Genomic DNA, 27,831 nt, shown 5'->3' with positions numbered 1-27,831 from the left:
GCCCACTAGCGCTGCGAATCCCGATCCCTGATTGGCTGGGCAGCCGACTCCCTCTCTGGATGTGTCCGCTGCCGCCATTGTGCGGCGCTGGTCCCCTCAGAGGGTGCCCGCTGCTGCCGGTGCTTTGGACCCTCCCCCTCGCTTCTCGCTCTCCTGCCCCGGGAGCCCGGCGGGTCCGGGACTCCAGTCCGTGCCGGTGCGGGCGCCGGCATGTGGCTGTGGGAGGACCAGGGCGGCCTCTTGGGCCCTTTCTCCTTCCTGCTGCTGGTGCTGCTGCTGGTGACGCGAAGCCCGGTCAATGCCTGCCTCCTCACCGGCAGCCTCTTCGTTCTGCTGCGCGTCTTCAGCTTTGAGCCGGTGCCCTCTTGCAGGGTCCTGCAGGTGCTCAAGCCCCGGGACCGCATTTCTGCCATCGCCCACCGCGGCGGCAGCCACGACGCGCCCGAGAACACGCTGGCAGCCATTCGGCAGGTGAGACCCCCACGCCTCGCGCCCCTCGGTCCTCCCGACAGCTCGGACTTCTACTTTTCCTTCCCAGGGTTCCCCGATCTTCTCAAGACGACCTTCCCACTTCCTCATTCGTCCACAAGGCACACTCCCGGCCCTTGATCCCTCCCACTGTCTAGGGATCTCCCGACTTCAGGTTTTATATTTACAGACGACAGCACATATGTATATAGTTTCTGTGGGACTGACGTTGAGATTACATCCAGGAACAAGGTCAGAAGTGTCCCTGGTTTACAGAGTGTACATCGGAGTGGGGGAGGCAAGCCTTAAACAAGTAAACACATAAATGAGATAACTTTAAGAGAGTGAAAGGTGCAATGAAGAAATCGGGGGAACTGGAGGGGAGGAGTTACGCTATTTTATTTAGATGGAGTAGTCCAGAGAAATCGTCTCCGAAGAAGCAGCATTTGAACAGAAACTGGAATTACAAGGAGCCAGGCAGATGCAGAAGTTCCTGAGATGGGAATAATATAGAGGTGTTCAGGTAACAGAAGAGGCAGTGTGTGGCCTGACTTCAAGGAACAGAACAAAGACTGGTGTGTGAATGAAGTAGGAAATAGGTCAGGTCAAATAGGGTCTTGGTCAGTAATTGAGGTTCGTCTAAATAGCTCACCCTTCACAGGACGTACCTTTGCTTGTCGTGTAAGTCACGTGAGTCATTTCCTTATCACCTTTTCCCCAGACACACACATTTGCACTCGCACAAGCCTGGCAGCTGGACTCAACAATTTTTGCCCTCTCCTTTTCATAAGGCACTTCTGAAACTTTTGGTACCTCCCAGCTCTTGGCATTCTCCTGGCTTCATAATAATGACAGCTTACAGAGAGGGCTTTTCAGTGGATTAGGTGCTTTTGCATCTGTGTAAATATATCTGATTCTCTTCTTTCTTTCCTTTTTTTTTATTTCTCTCTCTCCTTCCTTCTTCTTTTTTTTTTTTTTTTTTGGACAGAGTTTCACTCTTTTACCCAGGCTGGAGTGCAGTGGTGCAATCTCCGTGCACTGCAACCTCTGCCTTTCGTGTTCAAGTGAGTCTCGTGCCTCAGCCTCCCGAGTAGCTGGGATTACGGGCGCATGCCACCACGCCCAGCTAATTTTTGTATTTTTAGTAGAGACGGGGTTCTGCTATGTTGGCCAGACTGGTCTCAAACTCCTGGCCTCAAAGTGATCCTCCCCCCTCGACCTCCTAAGGTGCTACGATTACAGACATGAGCCATCACACCTGACCTCCCTCATTTCCTTTTTTTCTTTTTCTTTTTTTTTTTAAACGGAGTCTCACTGTCGCCCAGGCTGGAGTGCATTGGCATGACCTCGGCTCACTGCAACCTCTGTATCCCGGGTTCAAGTGATTCTCCTGCCTCAGCCTCCCAAGTAGCTGGGATTACAGGTGCCTGCCACCACACCCGGCTAATTTTTGTTATTTTTAGTAGAGGGAAGTTTTCACTATGTTGGCCAGGCTAGTCTCAAATTCCTGACTTCCAGTGATCCACCCGTCTTGGTCTCCCAAAATGCTGGGATTACAGGCATGAACCACCGTGCCTGGCTCCAGATTTATACTTTTTAAAATTAATTTATTTATTTAAATTTATGGGGGGTTTTTTGGTTTTGGTTTTTTTGTTTGTTTTTTGAGATGGAGTTTCACTCTTGTTGCCCAGGGTGGAGTTCAATGGCACAATCTGTGCTCACTGCAACCTCTGCCTCCGGGGTTCAAGCACTTCTCCTGCCTCAGCCTCCCGAGTAACTGGGATTACGGGCATGCGCCACCATGTCCAGCTAATTTTGTATTTTTTTAATAGAGACAGGGTTTTGCCATGTTGGTCAGGCTAGTCTCGAACCCTCAACCTCAGGTGATCCGCCCACCCCAGCCTCCCAAAGTGCTGGGATTACAGACGTAAGCCACCGTGCCCGGCCAAGATTTATACTTTTAAAGCCACACTAGCTTGTGTGGAGAATGTACTGTGGGTGTAATTTCATTCTTTTGCTACTGTTTATAATAGTGTATCTGTTTTTGGAATACACTCAATTCACATTTATCAAGTTTTTCCTTGTATATGTCATTTATAATCTACCAGAAATTCTAGCACTGTCAGAAATGTATGTAGTATATATACATTCGACTTTACCAATACTTTTATTTATTTTTTTATTTATTAATTTTTGAGACAGGGTCTCTCTCTGTCACCCAGGTTTGAGTGCAGTGGGGCAATCTCAGCTCACTGCAACTTCCACCTCCCAGGCTGAAGCGATTCTTGTGCCTCAGGCTCCCGAGTAGCTAAGATTACAGGTGTGCTCCACGCCCGGCTAATTTTTGTTTCTTTTTTTAGTAGAGATGGCGTTTTGCCATGTTGGCAAGGCTGGTCTCGAACTCCTGACCTCAGGTTATCCACTTGCTTCAGCCTCCCAAAATGCCGGGATTACAGGCATGAGCCACTGCCTGACCGACTTTACCAGTACTTCTATGTTATTCCAGTAACTGAGATAGAAAGATGAACCCCTGGTTCTAGTTCACGTATTAGTATATATAGGAGATATTGCAAGTTCAGTTCCAGACCTGAGTAAATAGTCAATAAAGCAAATATTGTAATAAAAGGAGTCACAGATTCTTTGGTTTCCCAGTGCATATAAAAGTTATGTTTATACTATATTATAATCTATTAAGTATGTGTGTATGTATAGATATGCACATATACACACATATATAGGTTTTCATCCATGGTTCCTTTCTCATAACTCTCAGCCCTTGCTACAGTCTTTTGTTAGGCATCCTAGGCCTTAGGAGCAGGCCTCAGGAGACAGAATCTCTCTGACCTTCTCCTGCCCTCCTTTCACCTGCCCCAAGGCAGGACTGGAATCTTTCCCTGTCTTTCAAATTGTGAGTCTTAAGACCCCCCTCAGAGAGGGACCCCACCCTATACCCTGGGGAAAGGAATGCTGACATCATGAAGCTTCCATAAAAACCTAAGAGGAATTAAAAAAATAAAAATTAAAATAAACCTAAGAGGACTTGAAGCCAATTGGTCAGAAGTTCCAGAGGCCCCAGCTTGCTGTTTGTGTCTGGAGGAGGTTGGGGTGCAGTCTTGGGGACCAAGCCCTCAACCTGTGATCTGACACTGTCTCCAGGTACATAGTGTCAGAATTGAGTCGGAGGATACTCAGCTGGTGTCCACTACTTATTGGTGGAGAAAAAACCCCACATTTTTGGTCACAGAAGTTGGGATTGATTATTGTGATGTGAGAGCAGAGGGAAAATGTGGTGTGTTTTTCCAAAATAGTTGTACCTTTGTGTCACATGGGAAAAGGAAGATTTAAATAAGGCAGAAAAATCTCCACCCATAAAGGACATTATTGATAAATTTGACTATATTACTTTTAAAGATGTGTTTAAAAGGACATAATAAATGACAATGGCTATTGAAATCTTAACTATTCACTAGCACAGTTTTCTGTGTTAAGTAAAAACCTATAAGGGAGTGACGTGAGAATGATACACACACCAACTTTAAGATGGTAATTTCCTCTGGAGAGGAAAGGAAGAGAATGAAAGGGAGGGAGAATTTCAGCTGTATCTGTAGTGTTGATAGTAAAACCGAAGTGGATACGAGTGCAACTTCTGCTGCATCCTAGCTTGTGTGTCCCTGGACAAGTTTCCTACTCTTTCTTGTCTCAATTTTCTCATCTGTTAATTGAGAATAGTAATAGTACCTACTTCAGGGTTGTGAGGATTAAAAGAGTTAATACATTTAAAGCACTTAGAAAAGTGCTTGGCAAATAGAAAAGGCTCAATAAATAATAGCTTTCTTTTTCTTTTCCTTTTTTTTTTTAGGGCAGAAAGAGATTGAGGAAATTAGGTCAAAACATTCACATATGTTAAATCTTTTTTTACTGTATATGTTTCCAGTAAACCATGACTTAGAATATTTTTTAAAAAATTAAAAATCTTGATCATGGCTGGGCACAGTGGCTCACACCTGTAATCCCAGCACTTTGGGAGGCTGAGGCAGGAGGATTGCTTGATCTCAGGATTTCGAGACCAGCAGGAGCAACATGGCAAAACCCCCATCTCTACAAAAAATCCAAAAATTAGCTGGATGTAGTGGCACATGCTGGTAGTCCCAGCTACTTGGGAGGCTGAGGTGGGAGGATGGCTTAAGCCCAGGAGGCAGAGGTTTCAGTGAGCTGAGATCATGCCATTGCACTCTAACCTGGGCAACAGAGCCAGATCCTGTCTCAAAATATATATATATATAGATAGATCATAATGAGCATTTCACATCTTTATTGTGATGAGGAAGCCAAGGAAGCAAACGTTAGATAGTGTGTCTCCAGAGGAGCATGGCTCGTGTAATTTAAGTGTTAAATTCTCTTTTTAGATAAATTCTAATCTACCTCAGCAAACTTACCAACTTACTGGCCAACAGCCAGTGCTGGTTACATAAACAAAATGTGATATGTCCTAGAAGCAGGCGTGGTGTCTTTGTGGTAGAGGGTGGAATTAAACCAACAAAAACCTGACTCATTTATGCCAAAGTAGTGAAATATCTGACTCATCAACAACCACAGGGTGATCATCAGAACTGCTGTACCAACAAAGAGTGTAGGTAAACAGTGGAATTGTCTATTCGTAAGCCATTGATGAACCATATACTTAAAGCATCCAGATAAAACGCAAGTTCCTGAAGTCTCCCAGTCTTCCACTGTGAAAGTAAGAAGAGTGGGGAAATTAAAGTTTTTAAGGAATCCATCAGTTAGGAGTTGAGATAAGGTTATATACACAGAAAACAGAAACAGGTCAGGATTGCTATTTGGTGGGGGAAGTGGAAGGAAAATGAATCATTAAGGACAGCTGTCTTAGCCAGCCCTGCTGGTCTTTTGGGTGGTTAGATGCAAAAGGATGTTTGTGGCCAGTTGACAGCAATATTGTTGATGTTTTTGTTAAGGCAGCTAAGAATGGAGCAACAGGCGTGGAGTTGGACATTGAGTTTACTTCTGACGGGATTCCTGTCTTAATGCACGATAACACAGTAGATAGGACGACCGATGGGACTGGTCGATTGTGTGATTTGACGTTTGAACAAATTAGGAAGCTGAATCCTGCAGCAAACCACAGACTCAGGTAAGTAGTTTATTGTCACTTAAACAGATCTTTTAGCTTTTATTGGAAATGACAGATAGACACTGGTGCCTTCTAATTACATATGCCCCAGGAGAGTTGTCTTGTTTTGTTTTGAACTGTATACAGGTCTCCTAAGTAACGAGCAAGTGCCAGGAACAACAGAAATTCGGCATTATGTTTTTAGTCTTTCCCACTGAGGCTAAATTTGGCTTCAGAATCATTCTCAAGATAATACTCTGTCTAGTCACTATAGAATCATGAGGCTGAAAGCCATTGCTTGGCAATCTTCTTGCCTTCGGGTGTACCAAGAAGCAAATTATACATTCATTAAAAGCTTCAAGTAATATTATAATATTACATTTTAACTTAACCCATTTAATTCTTCCGATCCTCATAACAAACTTCTGAGGAATCACAGAATTGTAGGAATAGAGAGTATCCTAGAAATCATCTAGAATAGCACTTTGCAGTAGAACTTTCTGCAATGATGGAAATGTTTTACATCTGCACCGTCTAATATGGTGGGTACCTGTGACTACTGAGCACTTGATATGTGGCTAGTGACATGAGGAAGTGAATTTTTAATTTAAATGTAAATTTAAACTGAAATAGCCATATGTGGCTACCATATAGGATACTGTAGATCTAGATCAATCTTGCCTTTAGAGATAATCCCAGAGAAGTAAATTATTTACTCAAGGGCAAATAACTAGTTCATAAAGAAGCCAAGACTAGAATCTATCCCAAGTTTTAGTCCAAATCATGCTGTTTTTAGCTGCCCCCAGTGTCTTTCAACCCTGTAAGAGCGGAAGTTCTTTCAGTGTCTAATTTAATTCTTTCCTGGTAGAGTGTAAACGTAGCTTCCAAAGTATATATACCAGAGCTAATCTTACAAGGTGTTCCACAAAAACAGGTTCAAATAAGATCAAATCGTGTACTCTGAATACTTCTGTTGTGGATAAACAGTCCACATCAGCTGATTCTTTCTTGTAACTTAGCTTTTCTCAAACTTACATGACCACAGAACCTACATCCTCTTCCCCACTTACAGCTGTAAACACCCTTGGAATTGGTATGCCGAGTAATATGCTGTACTTTGGAATGTGGTCATTTAAATCACTCTCTGCTCGTCATCTTTGCAATACTGAAAAATGTGTGCTCACTGGTTATTCATGTAATATCAATTATCCAGACAATGATCGATTCTCTTTGAATATTAAGTATTTGACCCAACAATTAAGTTATACTTTTTCCTAAAAGATGATTCAGACCTATTTTCCTAGGATCTGAAAAACATCAGTCAGCCGAAGGAAATCATAATGTAGGCAGGAAAGAATATTGGTAACACTTGAGAATTATGAGTCCAGGTTGCTAGAATTGCTCTTGACTTTCATCAGATATTTTATTGCTATGCTTATGCAAGGGAAAGACTGGTTTTAATATTATAATGACATTGCAGCTAATAAAATGTGAGGTTCAAAGTTAATACTTAAAGCAAAAATGTTTAGGGTCATCATTACCCTTAAAAATCCTTTAAGGGAGCATTGGGTCTATTTCTCTGGAATTTGTGCATCCTAGGAAAAAAGAAATTGTAATTTTCAAAAAATCCCTTAAGAAGACACCATAGCAAAGGCAACATATTACACCAGTATCTTTAACACAACCAGTCTTTGCTCTGCTATTGGAACAGAGTGTGTTTTCTGTGATTGAACACTAAGTGAAGTAATTGGCTTGTGTTTACGGATCATGTTGTGGGAAAAAAATAGATATTTTCTCTCGAATTATGCTCAGTGTGATGAGATGCTTGTCCTAAGAGAAGGGTAAGGAGGAAACTAAGATCAGCCAAAGGAACAACAAATTCAGGTCTCCCATCTTTCACTCTCAGGGAATAGAAATTGATGAGAATGGCTGGGGTAAATGCCTGTAATGTTTAAATTATCCTTATCTTTTTTTTTTTTTTTTTTTGAGATGGAGTTTCACTCTTGTTGTCCAGGCTGGAGTGCAATGGCACGATCTTGGCTCACTGCAATCTCCACCTCCTGGATTCAGGTGATTCTCCTGCCTCAGCCTCCGGAGTAGCTGGGATTACAGGCATGTGCCACCACACCCAGCTAATTTTTGCATTTTTAGTAGAGACAGGGTTTCGCCATGTTGGCCAGGCTGGTCTTGAACTCCTGACCTCAGGTGATCTGCCCGTCTCGGCTTCCCAAATTGCTGAAATTACAGGCATGAGCCCACTGTACCTGGCCTATCCTTACCCTTTTTTTAAAGCATGATCTTACAGTAGAAATAATGCAGTTGAGTTAGCATTAAGTTAGATTATAATTTTATTATAAGAGAAGAGCTAATTTCTTTTGTATCAAACACTTAGGCTTCATTTTCTTTATCAGAAAATTATGTCTTAGAAAATTATTTATTTTAAACAGTTGCACTTAAATAAATACACAATACAGTTAACAGATTTATGTATTCCTAGGAATTTCTCCTGCATAGGGTTCTATTAGGGAAATTACAATCTGAAAATTAAGTCTCTGAGTTTTCCAAAGGTGGCATATACTCTCCCCTTTGGGGAGCAGGGTTATTAATAATGTTATTAATTCAATGGAAATTCACTGATTTCTTAAAAATTAAATGATTTTTGTTGTTGTTGCTCATCTTTGGTCAAGAATATCTGTATTTGAACACATGGAGGTTCCTGAATGATGGAGCACCCAGAAAGGGCATGGAAGCTCTGTGCCCCTTTCCCCATACCTCACCCTACACATGTCTTCATCTGTATCCTGTGTAACGTCCTCTATAATAAACCTGTAAACATGTTTATTTGAGTTCCACAAGCCACTCTAACAAATTAATTGAACCCAAGGAGGAGGAGGTGGGAACCCCAATTTATAGCTAGTGTCAGAAGCATAGAATCACCAGAAAAGGAAAACAAAACAAAACAAAAAACGGAAAAATAACATCCATTATACAATGTAAGAAACCAAAGACCATCAATCTCTAATGTCTGTGCTCAGGTATCTGTGTGCGTCAATTCTTCTCATCTACGAGTTTTGGGTTTTCAATGCTCACTTGTCACCAGGATATGAATTAAAAATGTCTTGGGCACCACCATGTGATCCAGTTGTCTTAACCTTTCTAAAAGTGCTTGTGCAAGCCATTTACTTATTGCTTCTTACACCATTACAGCCCAACCTACTTGTGGTTAAAAGCAACCATAGCACGTTTGAAAGTTTCATGCAATAAAAGGGAAGCTTATGATTGCATTTAGTCTGTACTTACTGGATACTTTCAGTTTTATCAGTCCCAAGTACAACAAACTCTGGATAATATGATTAAATACTTCTTCCATGATTCTTTCGACCTTCACATCAATTTCGCTAAATATGGAATGATCGACTAGCCAGAGCAATCAGGAAAGAGAAAGAAATAAAAGGCGTCCAAATTGGAAAAAGAGGAAGTCAGATTGTCCCTCTTTGCAGACAACATGATTTTGTATGTAGAAAAAACTAAAGACTTCACCAAAAAACTGTTAGAACTGATCAACAAATTTAGTAAAATTGCAGGATATAAAATCAATGTACAAAATCAGTAGAATATCTATATGTAAATAATGAACTAGCTGTAAAAAAAAATCAAGAAAGCAATCCCATTTAGATAGCTACCAAAAAAACAGTAAAATACCTAGGAATAAATATAGCCAAAGAGGTGAAAGAGCTCTACAAGGAAAACTACAAAACACTGATGAGAAAAATTAAAGAGGACACAAACAAATGGAAAGACATCCCACGCTCATGGATCAGAAGAATTAATATTCCTAAAGTGACCATTCTACTCAAAATAATTTACAATTCAGTGCAATCCCTATCAAAATATCAAAGACATTCTTCAGAGAAATAGAAAAGCCACAATCCTAAAATTCATATGGAACCATAAAGAAGCCCAAATAGCTAAAGCAATACTGAGCGAAAAGGACAGAGCTGGACATATCATACTACCTCACTTCAAGATATACTACAAAGCCACAGTAACCAAAACAGCATGGTATTGGTATAAAAACTGACACACAGACACACGCGCACACACGAAATAGATACATAGACCAATGGAATACAATAGAGAACCAAGAAATAAATCCATATATTTACAGCCAACTGATTTTCCATGAAGGCACCAAGAACATACAGTGGGGAAAGGACAGTCTCTTCAATAACTGGTACTGGGTAAACTGGATATCCATATGCAGGATATTGAAACTAGACCCCTCTCTCTTACTATATTTAGAAAATCAACACAAAATGGATTAAAAGTTTAAATTTAAGACCAGAAACTATAAAACTACTAGAAGAAAACATAGGGGAAATGCTCTGGGACATTGGTCTAGGCAAAGATTTTATGACTAAGACCTCAAAAGCACAGGCAACAAAAACAGGCAAATGCGACTATATTAAACTAAAAAGCTTCTGCACAGCAAAGGAAACAATCAACAGCGAAAAGACAGCCTGTTGAATAGGAGAAAATATTTGCAAACTATTCAAAGACAGGTAACTAATATCCAGAATATACAAGGAACTCAACAGCAAAAACAATAATAATCCCATTGAAAACATCTATTCAAATCCTAATTTGAATAGACATTTTTCAAAAGAGGACACACAAATGGTCAACAGGCATATGAAAAAACACCACAAATTATTAGGGAAATACAAATCCAAACCACAATGAAATACCATCTTATCTAGTTAGAATGGCCATTATTTAAAAGATTTTTAAAATAACAGATGCTGGCGAGGATACAGAGCAAAGGAAACTCTTATATTCTGTTGGTGAGAATGTAAATTAGTACAGCCATTATGGAAAACAGTATGGAAGTTTCCCAAAAAACTAAAAATATAGAACTACCATGCAATCCGGTAATCCCACTAGTTGGTATCTATCCAAAGGAAAGGAAACTAGTGTATCAAAGGCATACTTGCACCCCCATGTTTATTACAACACTATTCACAATAGCCAAGATACGGAATCAACCTAAGTGTTCATCAGTGAATGAATAGATAAAGAAACTGTGGTAAATATACTCAATGGAATACTATGTAGCCATAAAAAAGGATAATATCCTGTCATTTGCAGCAACATGGATGGAACTGAAGGTATTATGTTAAATGAAATGAGATAAGCCAGGCACAGAAAGGCAAATATTACATGTTGTCACTCATATATGGGAGCTAAGAAAGTTGATCTCATGGAGGTAGAGAGAATGATAGTTACCAGAGGCTGGGAAGGGTATGGGGTTGGGGGAAGAGGAGAATTAAGAGAATTTGGTTAATGAGTATAAACATACAGTTAGATAGAAGGCATAAATTCTCATGTTCAATAACATAGTAGGGTGATTATAGTTAACAATCTGTTGTATATTTCAAAAGAGCTAGGAGATTCAGATGTTCCTAACACAAAGAAATGATAAACATTTGGGGTGATGGACATCATAAATACCCTGATTTTATCATTATACATTAAGTGCATATCACAGAAATATGTCTTAAGTGTATAGCAATAAAAATGTGGAAAAAATAATATCTATACTTTGGTTCAAATTATTACAGTAGGACAGGCGCGGTGGCTCACACCTGTAATCCTAGCACTTTGGGAGGCCAAGGCAGGTAGATCACTTGAGGTCAAGAGTTCAAGACCAGCCTGGCCAACATGGTGAAACCCCATCTCTACTAAAAATACAAAAAATTAGCCAGGCGTGGTGTCACACTCCTGTAGTCCTAGCTACTCGGGAGGCTGGGGCGGGAGAATCGCTTGAACCCAGGAGTTGGTGGTTCCAGTGAGCTGAGATTGCACCTCTGCACTCCATCCAGCCTGGGCAACAGAGCAAGACTCCATCTCAAAACAAAACAAAACAGAACAAAAAAACTTACAGTAAATTATCCTTGGACTTTACTATGGTCGAAGAAAAAATATTGGAGAAAATACTCTTTCCTTTTGATTGGGAGACATTTGCAAAATGTTTGTTACAATAGAGGTTATCACTTCCTCTTTTTTCCTACAATGTATTTTCTCTTCTCTTACAGGAATGATTTCCCTGATGAAAAGATCCCTACCCTGAGGGAAGCCGTTGCAGAGTGCCTAAACCATAACCTCACAATCTTCTTTGATGTCAAAGGCCATGCAAACAAGGTACAGTTTAAACCATGGACTTCAGTTTGTTAAAAAGGAATCTTATTTCATTGATAGTCATTTCCGAAATTACATATATTTTGTTATTTATTCTTTTTAAAACTTAGTTTTATAAATTATATTTGTTGAATGGAAGCGTACAATGCAGGAATCTACATCATTTAAGGAAACAGTAAATTATGGAACTTTTTAACCTTTTATGGAACCTTTACAAAACTTCTGATATTCAACAACCAGCACAAAATGGAAGTTTCTATTATTTACATAAAGCATTTACAGAAGATATTAAGTAAACAGTGAAAACCACTTCAAGAAAAAACCACTCAAGTAACCTCATAAAAAGGAATTCCGGAGTTGTACACAAGACCAATTTTATCTAGCTTAAAAGTTAAGGGCCTTACATGGACAACTATGGACTGCATTTAAAGAGAATTCCTATATTAAAAGCTAATAGTTAACAGAACATATACCTTTTACATAGATTTATCCCTTTGTATAATTTATATCCCTTATGTATAGTTTTGTTATTCATTGATTTTAGCAGCTATACTTTCATCAGAAAATCATTTATTTTCTTCAAATGTGTTTGACATTCCTAGATAAAATTTGGCTTACATTTTAGGGCCTGCACTTTTACTCATAAGAACATATTATTACAGTGAAAATCAGTGGGAAGATATGATTCTGATTACATTTGTTCTCTTATAACCAGCTTTTCAAGTGCAAGTACTTTTTTCCCCATTTGGGCAACTTGAGTATTTTTCCCCTAGCAATATTAATAATCGGTAATGGCCATCTACTGGTTGAAAATTCTGATGATGCCTTTTTTTTTTATTAATCCCATGATATCATTAAAACCAGTTGTTAAAACCCAAAATGGGCCGGGTGTGGTGGCTCATGCCTGTAATCCCAGCACTTTGGGAGGCCGAGGTGGGTGGATCACCTGAGGTCAGGAGTTCGAGACCACCCTGGCCAACATGGTGAAACCCCTGTCTCCACTAAAAATACAAAAATTAGTTGGATGTGGTGGCAGGCACCTGTGATCCCAGCTACTCTGGAGGCTGAGGCAGGAGAATCACTTGAACTGGGGAGACGGAGGTTGCAGTGAGCTACGACTATGCCAGTAGTCCTCCAGCCTGGGTGACAGAGCAAGACTACGTCTCAAAAAAAAAAAAAAAAAAAAAAACCTGAAAAGTGGAGCCTAAGTATACACTCTAATTTTATTACAGTTAACTCCTATTTTTGAAGAAGGAAGAGAATGGTAACTAATTTATTATTCTGGTAAACTGATAGTTGTATACCACTAGGTTTTCTAATCGGTCTGCATTAGAATCACCTGGAATACCTATTTTAAAATACAAATTTCCTGGGCCATTCTCCCTAGGGAAGAGATTCTGAAAATATCTAGGGTGGGCTCTAGGAGCGTGTATTTTTAATGAGCACCTCAGGTACTCATTGTTGCTGTTGCAGCCCGCATTTGGGAACACGATAGGTCCTACATTTCACCCACGGTATACTGACTTTCATGCTTATTCTCTTAGGGTATTTTTTTTTTTTTCTGGGACAGAGTCTCACTCAGTTGCCCAGGCTGGAGTGCATTGGTGCGATCTTGGTTCACTGCAACCTCTGCCTCCGGGGTTCAAGCAATTCTCCTGCCTCAACCTCCCAAGCAGCTGGGATTAGAGGCGTGTGTCATCACACCCAGCTAATTTTTGTATATTTAGTAGAGATGGGGTTTTGCCATGTTGGCCAGGCTAGTCTCAAACTCCTGGCCTCAAGTGATCCGCCTGTCTTGGCCTCCCAAAGTGCTTGGATTACAGTTGTGAGCCACCATGCCTGGCTTCTCTTAGAATACTTTTTAAAAAGAAGTAGACATTTTTAAAAAAATCTAGCTATTTGAGTTTTCTCGATGGGTGCTCATGGGTGTTCAGCCAAGACTGGGTAGAACATAGTGATCTAATTCACCAAGATGGTAGTAGAGAGGGACAAGTGTAGGCAACCAAGTGGAGCTAGTAGAGCACGGTGGCCAAAATCATGGGCTTGGGAGTCCAACAGACCTTGACTGAGCTCTTACTACAGGGTAACCTTAATTTTGATGAGCTTCAGTTTCTTCATGGGTAAAATGGGAATACTAAAAGCAGTTACCACATAGAGTTGTTGTGAGAATTAAATAATGTAAATGTGAAGAGTTTACAGCACATGTCTTTGTTCAAACAGCAAAAACAAAGCAAAACAGCGTTCTATAGCTCGCCTTCAGTTGCATTAGTGAAGAGGAGGCATGACATGGATAATTTGTGTTCTTTTTTATTTTGGTGGGGGAATGCATTTTGCTCATCATATTTGATTAGGGGTATGTTTGACATTCCAAAAATTAGCGGTGTTTCACAAATTATGCAGCAGCAGCATTGCATCCCACGTGGCTGGTGACTTTCCTTTGTTAGCTGCTATTGATGTCACTTCACTAGGGGTTACCAAATAATACTTAAATTCTATCATGTCTTCTTCATTTTGTAGCTAGAGTACTATAAAAAGAAACTTCTATTCACCTTGGGAAGAATTGGGAGCCTCTTAACTCTTCCCAGTCCCTCCTACCCCTGCCCCATTGCTTCTCCCTCCATATTGGTGATGAATGATACGTCCTCTCAGTCCCCTGGACTGAGAAATCTACCCTCTGTAGTTCCCAGACTGGCTGGCTCATGTTTCATTTGGAAAAGGCACAGAGAGATAGAGCTTTGGGTATGAAAGGACTTCTCATAGTGGATAAACTAGAGTATCAGGCAAGGAAAATTTTGCCTCTGGCCTCATCTGGCCTACAGCTTACCACACTTTTCAAAAGTATGACAAAAGGGGTGAGGCCCTCAGATGGAGTAAAGCAGCAATACCCCACCTTCTTCCTTGTTTGCTGCTGGTGTGAGTTTAAAATACATCCCAGTGGATAGTAGACTCTGCCAATACTTTTAGCACCTCCATTTCTAGTAAACTTCTGTTTTATTCCATAGAGTTGTACTTAATATATGATAGTTATTGGCTGGGGCTATCACATTTTAATCAATTTTAAATATATGAATCTCTTTATTTCACAGGCTACTGAGGCTCTAAAGAAAATGTATATGGAATTTCCTCAACTGTACAATAATAGTGTGGTCTGTTCTTTCTTGCCAGAAGTTATCTATAAGGTAATATTCAGGATTTTTCTTATCATATTAGGTGAGCCGGTGTAGATAATTGCACTGGGCTGCATAAGCACAGGATAGATGCCTATTAAATTGAACTGCATCAAGATCACAGTCGAGAAGCTCCTCTTTTAAATTAATAAGAGAAATTCCAAAAGGGGAATGTACTCATACCCTTTATAGAATGCCATTCCTCTTTTGCCCCTTCATTTATGTTATTTATAGGCTCACTCAGATTACTGTGGTAAAATTCTCAGAACAGAAAAGATTCGCCCCCACTTCTCACCAACTAACAGCAGAACATACCTTCATAAAATAAATTCTTAATTATGGAGAATCTAAAACATGCATAAAATAGAGCAGTACAGTGCACCCCCCCTCCACCGTAACCGTTATCCAGCTCATTTTACCCATAACCCCATTGATCTTCCCCAGTGTTATTTTGAAGCAAATGTTATTCTATCCATAAAATTGCATTAAGAATCTTTAAAAAGTGATGCCATTTTATTTTATTTTATTTTATTTTATTTTATTTATTTTTAAAGACAGGTTCTCCCTCAGTTTCCCAGGCTAGAGTGCAGTGGTGTGATCATGGCTTACTGCATTCTTGACCTCCCAGGCTCAAATGATCCTCCTGCCTCAGCCTTCCAAGTAGCTGGAACCACAGGTGCATGTCACCACGCCCAGCTAGTTTTTTATTTTTATTTTTATTTTTTGTAGATACAGGGTCTCTCTGTATTACCCAGGCAGTTCTCCAACTCCTAAGCTCAAGCAATCCTTCCACCTCAGCCTCCCAAAGTACTGGGATTACAGGCATGAGCCACCGTAACCAACCTAGTGATGCCTTTTTAAAAACATAGCCACAATGCCATTGTCCCATCTAAAAATTATTAACAAATTCTTCGTATCATCAAATATGCAGTCACTGTATAAATTTTGACTTGTCTCAGAAATGTCATAAATGGTTTTTTGGTTTTCATAAATTGCTCATTTGAATAGGAACCAAGTAAGATCTGCGTGTTACAATCGTAAATCTTCTTTTGTTTGTTTTTGAGACGGAGTCCTGCTCTGTCGCCCAGTGGTATGATCTCAGCTCATCACAACCTCTGCCTCCTGGGTTCAAGCAATTCTCTTGCCTCAGCCTCCCGAGTAGCTGGGATTACAAGCACACACCACCATGCCTGGCTAATTTTTTTGTATTTTAGTAGACACGGGGTTTCACCATGTTGGCCCGGCTGATCTCCAGCTCCTGACCTCAGGTGATCTGCCTGCCTCAGCCTCCCAAAGTGATTATAGGTGTGAGCCACCGTGCCCTGACGGCAACTGTAAATCTTAAAACTTGCAGGTTCTGTCTCTCTCTTTGTTTTTTTCTTTTGGGGGGGGGGCAGTCCTTGTTTTGTATTTACTAAAGAAACCAGATTATTGTTTTGTAGAGTTTACCCAAGTCCAAATTTTGCTGATTATGCCATGATATGGTTTAATACTTTTTTCTCTTTATTTTCTATAAACTGGTAGTGAGAGCTGGAAGCTTGCCTTGATGAGGTTAGGATTGGTTATGCTTGGCAAGATAACTCTAGAGATGAGGGTGTTTTTCTGTCAGGAGGCACTTGACATCTGGTTGACTCCTGTTGTTGTTAGCTGCTATTGATGCTCATTGGCCAGATCTGTCCATTTTCTAGGGAGCTACAAAATGTTGATATTTTAATTCTATTACTTCTTGCATTAGCTGAAATAGATCTATAAAAAGAAACTTTTCCTCCTTTACTATTTAGTTACCGAAGAGGCAGAATAAATGCTTAATCTTGCCTATTATTTACCAGTTTCCAAAATAATGAGTTGGTTCCGTAGCGTTCTTTACCAGTGACCAACAGAGCATATATTGAAAATTTTTACAGTGAGGATAGAGCCTATCAATAGAAGCTATCATGGAGATGAATAGGATCATGGGGCTTGCAGACATTTGGAACAGTGTTTCCCAAACTTCCTCGACCACAGAGTCCTTTAAAACGTGTAAGACATTCCCCAAGAGGAGCACAAGAGCAGAGACTGAAGGAACTCCATCCACATCTCTCCATTTCTCTGTTGCCCTCTCCCATTATCTCATCGCAATCCCTTCTCTCCCTTACCACCTCACTTCCCCATCCCCCTCCTCACCCCTAAAACTCTTTTCATTCATTTTCTCTGGAAAGGGCCAAAACTAACCAGCGCATCTTGAACTGACCTTGGTTCCATCCTCACTGAGTTCTAATTAATTATCTCTGGCCAAGATTTAAGTCGATATCCAATTAAAAGTTTATTCTCGTGACTTTGTTAAAATTTGGTCCTGAGGTTGTAATTTTTCCATTTTAAAGATAGGATTGCAGTTTTTAAGGATTGTGGAAAAAAATGTTCTCATATGTACTGTATATCAATGCTTTACATTCATCACATTATTTTCTCAAAGGGTTTATGATTGAGAACTTACTTCGTGATACCAGGGCAGGGTACCAACCATGACCACCTCATCTGATTGAGCACATTGGCTAAATCTAAACTAATAAGTATTCAACTTTATATATGATCATTATTTTACTTCCCCAAATTCCTTTTCAGATGAGACAAACAGATCGGAATGTAATAACAGCATTAACTCACAGACCTTGGAGCCTTAGCCATACAGGAGATGGGAAACCACGCTATGATACTTTCTGGAAACATTTCATATTTGTGATGATGGACATTTTGCTCGATTGGAGCATGCATAATATCTTGTGGTACCTGTGTGGAATTTCAGCTTTCCTCATGCAAAAGGATTTTGTATCCCCGTAAGTTGTAAGGTTTTTTATTTTACCCAGACACATGTCCTGAATGCTCTTATTTGAAAGGAAGGATTCACAGAGTAGACACCCTGAATTGGTTCTGACCTGCAAAGCTTACCATGCCTCTAATTGGATTGCCAATTTCGCTTCTTAGGTGGGAAGAATTCAGGCATATTTCACTGTTTTCAGACCAAGTTGATCACATATTTTTGGTTTTTTAGTGTATTTTGAAGAAAAAAAGTGAACCTGTGAAACTGTGCTGAGAAAGGGATTTTATTTCTATGACTGGTTTTTTTGAAAGCCAACACAGGATCCTGGGCAGAACCACAGTGAGGACATCCTGTGGGCACCAGCCTCCCGCCTACCATCTTACGTTATAGACACTCCCCCATCTCTCCCCATAAAATTTCCATTTCCTAACCTGCTAGCGATCTCAGAATAATTTCTTTGGCAATTCTAGATCTGTATATTTCAGCTGATTGGAGTTGTAAGTGTAGTATTATTTCAGACGTGCATGATTCAGTTCAATAAATACTTGGTAAGTGCCTACACTATTGCAAAGTTCCATATTGAGAAGCTGAAGATGCAGTGGGTGAAGAATCAAAGCCATGATCTCTGTCTTTGTGATGTTTACAGCCAAGTGGGAGAGAGAGAGATGCTAATCAAATAAAAATCCAATCAATATAAAGTTAAAACTAAGATACAGGCTACGTCAGAGAGAACAGTGTGCACAGACTGTAATCTGATCTGGTCATCCAGATCCCCAAGAAGTGACAGTTAAGCTAAGATCTGAAGGGTGAGTGGGAATTGGGAGGAATCCAGATGAGAGAAAAATGTATGTAATGTGCTCTGACAGGAAGGAGCATAGTTCTTTCTAGGAATTGAAAGAAAATTAATATTCTTTCAATTAATTTAAAATGAATCAGCACAGAAAACAAAGGGGGAGTGTGATGTGAGATGAAGCCAAGGAGACAGGTTGGGGCCAGGTCAGGCACCCCTTCAGTGGCTGTGCCAAGGACAGTTGGGGGGTGGCAATCATTAGTGAGCTACTGAAATGTTTTAAGCTGGAACAGTGCAGAGGTTCATGGCATCCTGGGTTTTGGAGCAGTCCCTCTGGTCACAGTACAGAGGCCAGGGAGGAGGCATCCTCTGGGTACTATTGGTATGCAGTGAACACCATACTTAGTGGCCATTATAGATTCCTGAGACAGCTGCTTATTCTTCTAACAGGATTGGTTTTCCTCTTTCCCCAGGGCCTACTTGAAGAAGTGGTCAGCTAAAGGAATCCAGGTTGTTGGTTGGACTGTTAATACCTTTGATGAAAAGAGTTACTACGAATCCCATCTTGGTTCCAGCTATATCACTGACAGCATGGTGGAAGACTGCGAACCTCACTTCTAGACTTTTACCCTGGGACAAAACGGGTTCAGAAACTGCCAGGGGCCTCATACAGGGATATCAAAATATCCTTTGTGCTAGCCCAGGCCCTGGGGAATCAGGTGACTCACACAAATGCAATAGTTGGTCATTGCATTTTTACCTGAACCAAAGCAAAACCCAGTGTTGCCACCATGCACCATAGAATGCCAGAGTTCAACACTGTTGCTCTTGAAAATCTAGGTCTGAAAAAATGCACAACAGCCCCTGCCCTGCCCTAGCTGAGGCACACAGGGAGACCCAGTGAGGATAAGCACAGATTGAATTGTACAATTTGCAGATGCAGATGTAAATGCATGGGAAGTGCATGATAACTCAGAGTTGACATTTTGAAACTTGCCACAGTTATTTCAAATATTTGTATTTAGCTATGTTAACATGTACTGTAGACATCAAACTTGTGGCCATACTAATAAAATCATTAAAAGGAGCACTAAAGGAAAACTGTGTGCCAAGCATCATATCCTGAGGCATACGGAATTTGGGGAAGCCACCAGTGAGGCTTCAATGTGCAAGAACAGTGAGGCTTCAATGTGCAAGAACCAAAATGGTAGGGAGGTCTTGAAGCCAGTGAGGGATTTACAGCATCTTGAATGGAGAGCTGCAAACCACCAGGGGGAAGAGTTGCACTTTTCCAGGCTTTTTAGGAAGCTCTGCAATAGTTGTGATCATAGATAGGCAACTAGAACTGGAAGAAACTTCCAAGAACATCTAGGTTTGTCCTCATTTTGCAAATGAGGAAACTAAAAACTCTGTGGAAGGGAAGGGGTTGCCTCAAAAGTCACAGTTTAGCTGGGCACAGTGGCTCATGCTGATAATCCCAGCAACTCAGAAAGCTGAGGCAAGAGGATTACTTGAGGCCAGACTGTGCAATGTAGCAAGACCCCAGCTCTAAAAAATTAGCCAGGCATGGTGGTGCATGCCTGTAGTCCCAGCTACTCAGGAGGTTGAGGTGGGAGGATCACTTGAGCCCAGAAGTTCAAGGCTGCAATGAGCCATGATTACACCATGGCACTACAACCTTGGTGACACAGTGAGAACCTGACTCAAAAAAAAAAAAAAAAAAAAAAGGTAACTGGAACTTCTAGAACTTCTTGTTTACAGTTAACCAGAAACTATACAAGTGGTTTAACATGCATTATCTTACTCACTCCATACAAAAGTCTTAGGGAGGTATTAGCACTCTTTCTACTGATGAAGAACTGAGGTACTTCATAAAACCACTTACCCAAGGTGTCTTGAGTCTGTTACAGTTGTCATTCAAATCCAGGTCAGTCTGCCGCCAGAGCCACTACCCTTACTCCTCACTGAAACTGCCTTTATATTGTTGAGCCCATGATCCCAATTCTGCTGTTTCCAATTTGAACTTCCAGGGATTTTACTGTGAACTTAGTAGCAACATTAAAATGAAGTTGAAGTTTTTGTTAATGGCAACGCCGTGTGTCTCCTCTAGCTTACCCCCCTCACCTTTCAACCCCATCTGTGGCCTTTGTCCAGGCCCACAGCTTAGCCATGGCTTCCCTCCTGCATCCCTGCCATGGGTTGCCAGCCTCACACTTAGAGCAGCCGAACAGTGATTTTAGAAGGCCATCAGTCCCCACAGCTACATGACAATGAGAAGCAAACTTTTTTGTGACAGATTGTATTGGCATAGGCATGATAGATGGTATGTTTTGAATCAGCATTTGCAAAAAAAATTGTCTTGAATTTTAAAATGAACAACAAAGATAGGTTCATTGAGTGGAACAAATGTCTAAACTGCATGTACTTCCGTGCCATGTTATGCCTAGAGTGAAAGAGGAAGGAAAAAGTGACCAAAGAAGATACATCAAGCCGGGCGCGGTGACTCATACCTGTAATCCTAACACTTTGGGAGGCTAAGGTGGGTGGATCACTTGAAGGCCAGGAGTTCAAGACCAGCCTGGCCATCATGGGGAAACTCTGTCTCTACTAAAAATACAAACATTAACTGGGCATGGTGGCACATGCCTGTAATCCCAGCTACTCAGGAGGCTGAAGCAAGGAGAATTGCTTGAACCCAGGAGTCAGAGGTTGCAGTGAGCCAAGATTGCACCACTGCACTCCAGCCTAGGCCAAAGAGCGAGACTCTGTCTCAAAAAAAAAAAGAAAGAAAATACCCTCTGCGAACTGAATTCAGCCCTGGGGTACCTTCTGAGGGTGCACAGCAACTGGCAGGGAAGGATTTCTCTTGGGGGCAGTGTGAAGTTAATAATATCCCTTGGCCAGGCATGGTGACTCATGCCTATAATCCTGTCACTTTGGGAAGCCAAGGTGGGAGGACTGCTTGAAGCCAGGAGTTTAACACTAGCCTGGGCAACACAGTGAGACCCCATCTCTACAAAAAATTTAAAAATTGAGGCCAAGATGGGAGGATCACTGGAGCACAGCAGGTTGAGGCTGCAGTGAGCTAGGATCGCACCACTGCACTCCGGCCTTGGCTACAGAGTTTTGACTCCAATCTCTAAAAATTTCATAATAATAATAATAATAATATCCCTTTGTGTTGTGGGAAGATCTCAAGAGCCAGGAGATCTCTGTCTCTTGATCTTCATCCCAAATCCGTTTTGCCTTTGATTCAGCCAGGCCAAATTAAGGATTTATGTCCTATGCTAAGATGGTAAGGGCCTCAAAAGGTGGAGAATTTGAATGATGAAATAAGGTGTTAATAACTACTATTAAGCACTTCCTTGGAAGGCTTAGTATAGGGTTAATAACAGGATTTGGAATCAGTGAAAGCCAAGTCTGCATTCCTAATCAGCAACTTAGCAGCTGTATGACCTTGGGTAAGTTACTTAATTTATTTGTAAAATAGGGGTAGTATTCTTGTGGTGGTGGTGATTAAATGAAAGAATGCATGTAAAATCCTTGCTAATTAACATTTACTGACTGCCTATCATGTCCTAGACTGTTTAAAATGCTTTCCAGGTACAGTACTTTTTTAACTCAGGCTGAAGTGCAGTGGTGCAATCTTGGCTCACTGCAACCTCCACCTCCCGGGTTCAAGCAATTCTCATGCCTCAGCCTCTCGAGTAGCTGGGATTACAGGAGCATGCCACCACGCCTGGCTAATTTTTGCATTTTTAGTAGAGATGGGGGGGGGGGTCTTACCATGTTGGCCAGGCTGGTCTCGAACTCCTGACCTCAGGTGATCCACCCACCTCGGCCTCCCAAAGTGTGGGGATTACAGGCATGAGCCTGTAATCTAATGCATGTACACCTCCAGGAGAAGCAGGGCTGCACTGAAGTGGAGACAAGGGATGGATGTGAAGGGAGAAGCATTCCAGGTGGAAGCACTTAGAATCTGGTGAATAAGCAAAAGTGATGCTTTCAGAGAGAGTTCAGATTTCATTGTAGAAGCCCAGGCAGCAGCCGGGCGTGGTGGCTCATGCCTGTAATCCCCAAACTTTCAGAGGCCAAAGCGAGTGGATCACCTGAGGTCAGGAGTTCGACACCAGCCCAGCCAACATGGCGAAACCCCGTCTCTACTAAAAATACAAAAATTAGCCGGGCCTGGTGGCACATGCCTGTAATCCCAGCTACTCAGGAGGCTGAGGCAGGAGAATAGCTTGAACCCAGGATGGGGAGGTCGCAGTGAGCCAAGATTGCGCCACTGCACTCCAGCCTAGGAGACAGAGGGAGACTCCAACTCCATCTCAAAAAAAAAAAAAAGCAAAGAAAAAAAGCACAAACAGCACTAAGATGACCCCAAGGGGAATAAAATCACTTCCAACATCACTTCCATGGGCTGCCTGCACTGACCCCACAGACAAGTCTCCCTTAGTCCCTGTGCTTCTTCAGAGCATCTACTGCAACTGTAATTAATTATTGCTTAAGCATTAAATTCATGTCTAAACCTGCTAGACAGGCAGCACCAGGAATTGTTCACCATCTTGTTCACCACTAACATTTGGTCGATATTTGTTGAATGGATGGATGGATGAACACTACATACAACTATTACCAAAGATTAATTCCTTCGATGAAGTGAATCAATGAAAAAAATAAGTGAATGAAAAAGTGTGTGGTGAAGTGTAGTGGCGTGCGCCTGTAGTCCCAGCTACTTGGCAGGCTGAAGTGGGAGGACTGCTTGACCTAGGAGTTTGAGTCAAACCTGGCAACACACCCCGGACTCATCTCTTAAAAATAAAAAAAGGGAATAAATGACAGCACTGGTTGGGTGCTTGTGTTTCGAATGTATCTTAAATGCTTTCTAAATTCAGTTCTAATTAGGTTTCATGACAGTGATTACTTAAGAGGAGGCTCCTCTCCCCTGAGTAATTGCACCTTTCTGCTGGACCCTTCAGTGTTAAGAACAGCCACTGTTCTCACTCATAGGTGGGAACTGAACAATGAGATCACTTGGACACAGGAAGGGGAACATCACACACCGGGTCCTATTGTGGGGAGGAAGGGGGGGAGGGATAGCATTAGGAGATATACCTAATGTAAATGATGAGTTAATGGGTGCAGCATACCAACATGGCACATGTATACATATGTAACAAACCTGCACGTTGTGCATGTGTACCCTAGAACTTAAAATAGAATAATAATAATAAAAAGAACAGCCACATGGCTTGTGAATCATTTGGCAAATCTGCAAAAAAATTATACACACACGTATTCATTACATATGTGTGTACACACACATTCCACACATCACCACCAGTTTCATATTTGGTTTGAATAAAACTTTTAATTTATTTTATTTTATTTTATTTTTTTGAGACAGAGTCTTACTCTGTTGCCCAGGCTGGAGTGCAGTGGTGCAACCTTGCCTCACTGCAAACTCTGCCTCCCGGATTCAAGCAATTTTGCCTCAGCCTCCCAAGTAGCTGGGATTATAAGCATGCACCACCACGCCCGACTAGTTTTTGTATTTTTAGTAGAGACAGGGTTTCACCATGTTGGCCAGGCTGGTCTTGAACTCCTGACATTAAGTGATCTGCTTGCCTCAGCCTCCCAAGCTATCCCGGCTATGCTGGGATTACAGGCATAAGCCATTGCACCCAGCTAATTTCTTTTCTTCTCTTTTCTTTTTTTTCTTATCCAGTCTGCGTAGAGACTGTCAAAAATTGCCAGTGCTGATTATATTTCAAGTCATCACAGTGGGGTATTGGGAAAAGTTTCAATTAGCAATAATCACGTCTCGGGTAAACCTCACTGGCTACGGTACTGCCACTGTGCAAAGTTAGTCTGATGTAGGACTTTGATGGTCATGTATAACACCTCATAGGGGCAGAACCTCCTCCATCCCTGACTCCAAAGACTCATGTAATCAATACGCAAGAAAGTTCAGAGATGAGACCTCTGGTTATATTCCACCTTTGGGACATGGGGGATGTTTTTAGTTCTAAGTCACAAATAAATGCAGGTTCTACAATTCAGAGGCTTCATATCCCCGCTTGAGGATTACATGTTTATTCAGGATGGACCACTTTTCTTAGCAACAGTTTCTAAACCTTTGCCAGGTCTGGGAAGTCGGGCAGGAGAGATTTCTAAGAACAATCAATCATGCACACATTTCTTGAAGATAAAATACATTATTCCCTAGTTGTCTCTTCCTAGGTTTTTGTGGGCTCATTTCAATATTACAACAATCTTTATTGGAAAACCCCAAGTATTTTGTCTTGAAAAATCAGCAATCCAGATGTAAAAAATAGCAAGGAATGCCCAATTTTACTTTGATATTTACATTGTAGTCAGTTTCCACTCCTGGCTAAAGGCTTGGATTTTCTTCTGGGCAGTTCCTAAAGGCACAGGTGGCATGAAGGAAATTGTTCCATTTTCATCTCCTCTCGTTATTTGATTGGTGTCTGGTTACCAGAACCGTCACCAGGCCCTCGGATTGCCTTCTTGAACTGATCTTCTAAATCGCAAGTCTGGGGTGGACACAGGAAAGAGAAGTTCACGCAGGCACACTCTGCCCCATCGCTACAAGGGAAAGACCAACTTGGCCTTCAAGAGCCCATAGCTTCTCTTGCCTTCCTTGCCTCCTCCTTTTGGTTTCTATAATCTTCGCCCTTGAACTCCCATCACTGGAAGTCATCAGTAAATGCTATCCCCAAAAAATAAATGAGTTTGTTTGTTTCCTGCCCAGAATTCACTCTCCTGGCATCAGCCCCAGATCTTCTTTGGGAAGTCACCCTTCCCTACTCTCGGTCCCTATGGTCTTCATGGTTGTACCACCTGTATCTACAGATGAAATCATGTGACCAAGGGAACTGCCACATTTTTGTAGCCACAACAACTGGTTCATAGACAGGGACATCACCCAGTCAGACCCTATGAAACACCATGAGAATCCTGGGTCCCTCAGTCTTTCCCACCAGACTGACTCTGAGAAGATATAAGAAGTGATAAAGCTGTCTTGCACTTACTAAGAAGAGTCTATTGCAAAAGGGACTAACATGGGTAAGAACAGAACTGAAAAAAACCGGGTTCTGGTGACATTGTGAGTTCCCGCGGTAGGCTAGACCTAAAGCAAGAATTATTCTTGGAATTTTGCTTAAGCCAGTTTGGATCCAGTTTGCAACTGAAAAAGTAACGGACACACGAGCAATTCTTACACTTATCTTAGGATATTTCACCAGAAATATATTAGTGTCTTATTCTGTCCCAGTTCAATTACTCACCAAGACTGCCATCACGTTCCCCCAAATGCAAAGCGTCTTGTTGCTGAAAAAGTAAAAAACAGGCAGCCATGTCACAGAGGAAGAATGCAGATTCTGGGTCTTGTTGCATAGTTGGCACAATTTGTGAGCCCTCCACCATTTTAAAATTAAGGGATGACAGATTAAGGCCAAGTCTCTGCCATAGAAATATTGAACATGTTTTTTTTTTTTTTAGGGAGAGTGATTCCATTCATTCATTCCACAGATAATCTTTTTTTTTTTTTTTTTGACAGAGTCTTGCTTTATCTCCCAGGCTAGAGTGGAATGGCGTGATCTCAGCTCACTGCAACCTCCGCCTCCCGGATTCCAGCGATTTTCCCGCCTCAGCCTCTGGAGTAGCTGGGATTACAGGTGACTGCCACCATGCCCGGCTATTTTTTTTTTTTTTTTTAGTAGAGACAGGGTTTCACCATGTTGGTCAGGCTGGTCGCGAACTCCTGACCCCAAGTGATCTGTCCACCTCAGCCTCCCAAAGTGCTGGGATTACAGGCATGAGCCACCGTGCCCGGCCGTTCCATAGATATTCACTGAGCATCCATATTATGCCAGGTAATAAATTAGGACCTGGGGTGACAAGTGCACAGACATGGTGCCCACCTTCAGAGGATCTACCTTTAGGCCTCTAGATTCCTTACCCAAATTGTGCTGACAGTATAAATTTGCACAGATGGTAAATTACATGTCAGTCACTTCTGTCAAGATCACAATTTCCAACATGAGTGGCATTTGCATTAAGGTGGATTTACTGTTCATCTGTATTTTCAGGACACTCAGGAAGCAAGCAAGGCTTTGGAATTAGAGCAGGGTTTCATGTATCTTTATATTCTCTTGGTAAGAAGGAAATTGATTAAATCTTTTTAAGGGAATGATATAGCAATATCTATTAACATTGTCATGTACATGCTTTGTGGCAGAAATATTCACAAAAATACTTTTTAATTTTTTTTTTTTTTGACATGGAGTCTTGCTCTGTTGCCTAGGCTGGAGTGCAATGGCACGACCTTGGCTCACTGCAACCTCCACCTCCTGGGTTCAAGTGATTCCTGTTCTTCAGCATCCCAAGTAGCTGGGATTACAGATGTGCACCACGACACCCAGCTCAGTTTTCTTGTTTGTTTGTTTTTGTTTTTTATATTTTTAGTAGAGATGGGTTTCACCATGTTTGCCGAGCTGGTCTTGAACTCCTGACCTCGAGTGATATGCCCGCCTTGGCCTCCCAAAGTGCTGGGGATTACAGGAGGGAGCCACTGCGCCCAGGTTAATTTTTTTAAGAGACAGGGTCTTGTTCTGTCTCCCAAGCTGGAGTGCGGTGATGGGATCATAGCTCATTGTAGCCTCAAACTCCTGGGTTTGAGCAATCCTCTCACCTCAGCTTCCTGAGTAGCTGAGGCTATAGTGTGAGCCACCGTGTCTAATTATTAAAATTTTTTAAGGGATGGGGTTTCACTTTGTTGGTCTTAAACTCCTGGCCTCAAGCAGTCCTACCCTCCCACCTCAGCCTCCTGAGTAGCTGCGATTATAAGCACACAAAAAATAATTGTAACAAAATGTTTCATTACCTACTGTTTTGAGTATTTAAAAACATAGAAACAACCCAAATATCCAAATATGTACAGAATTAAATATCATCCAAGACATAGTATTAAGTGGTGGGCTGCGGGGGAGGGAAGTTATGATACTATTTGTATAATATAGCCTCACTTTTGTAATAAACAAGTAAAGTGTTGGTAGATACAGGTATGTTTGCAGATGCCTAGGGAAATAGATTTGCAAGACTAGACACTGAAGTATTCATAGTGAGATGAGATTTCAGGGCCCTTCTCATATCAGTGGGCTCTACTTCTGTATTGTCGGGGTTGTGAAAAATAAACGTACAAGTTCCATGAGGGCAGGGGCTTTGTTTGGCTTACCGTAACTCCAGCACCTAGAAA

The 27,831-nt window shown here is 41.4% G+C and overlaps 2 protein-coding genes across 4 annotated transcripts in view; one reads left to right on the top strand and one right to left on the bottom strand.

The window, feature by feature from the left end:
• The first annotated feature begins 35 nt into the window (after window positions 1-35).
• On the top strand, window positions 36-20,948 carry GDE1 (glycerophosphodiester phosphodiesterase 1). Its single transcript, XM_011931859.1, has 6 exons — window positions 36-471; window positions 5,442-5,617; window positions 11,692-11,797; window positions 14,881-14,973; window positions 17,563-17,774; window positions 19,022-20,948. The coding sequence occupies exons 1-6, from the start codon at window positions 211-213 to the stop codon at window positions 19,167-19,169; spliced, it is 996 nt and encodes a 331-aa protein (XP_011787249.1). The 5' UTR covers window positions 36-210; the 3' UTR covers window positions 19,170-20,948.
• A 2,954-nt stretch (window positions 20,949-23,902) lies between these two features.
• TMC5 (transmembrane channel-like 5) overlaps window positions 23,903-27,831 on the bottom strand; it is a 98,818-nt gene continuing 94,889 nt past the window's right edge. For 2 of the 3 annotated variants that reach the window (XM_011931857.1, XM_011931858.1), the window contains 2 exons: window positions 25,862-25,904; window positions 24,263-25,108 (listed from right to left, as the gene is read on the bottom strand). In XM_011931857.1, the coding sequence (XP_011787247.1) occupies window positions 25,059-25,108; window positions 25,862-25,904 (93 nt within the window). In that variant the 3' untranslated portion in view covers window positions 24,263-25,058. Of the gene's footprint in view, window positions 25,109-25,861; window positions 25,905-27,831 lie in introns of all 3 variants that reach the window. The other variant, XM_011931856.1, reaches the window with a different exon arrangement.

This window comes from Colobus angolensis, unplaced genomic scaffold (assembly GCF_000951035.1).
Source record: "Colobus angolensis palliatus isolate OR3802 unplaced genomic scaffold, Cang.pa_1.0 Scaffold92, whole genome shotgun sequence".
NCBI classification, from domain to species: domain Eukaryota; kingdom Metazoa; phylum Chordata; class Mammalia; order Primates; family Cercopithecidae; genus Colobus; species Colobus angolensis.
The sequence above is the reverse complement of the archived record's forward strand: the minus strand, read 5'-3'. Positions and strand labels throughout refer to the sequence as shown.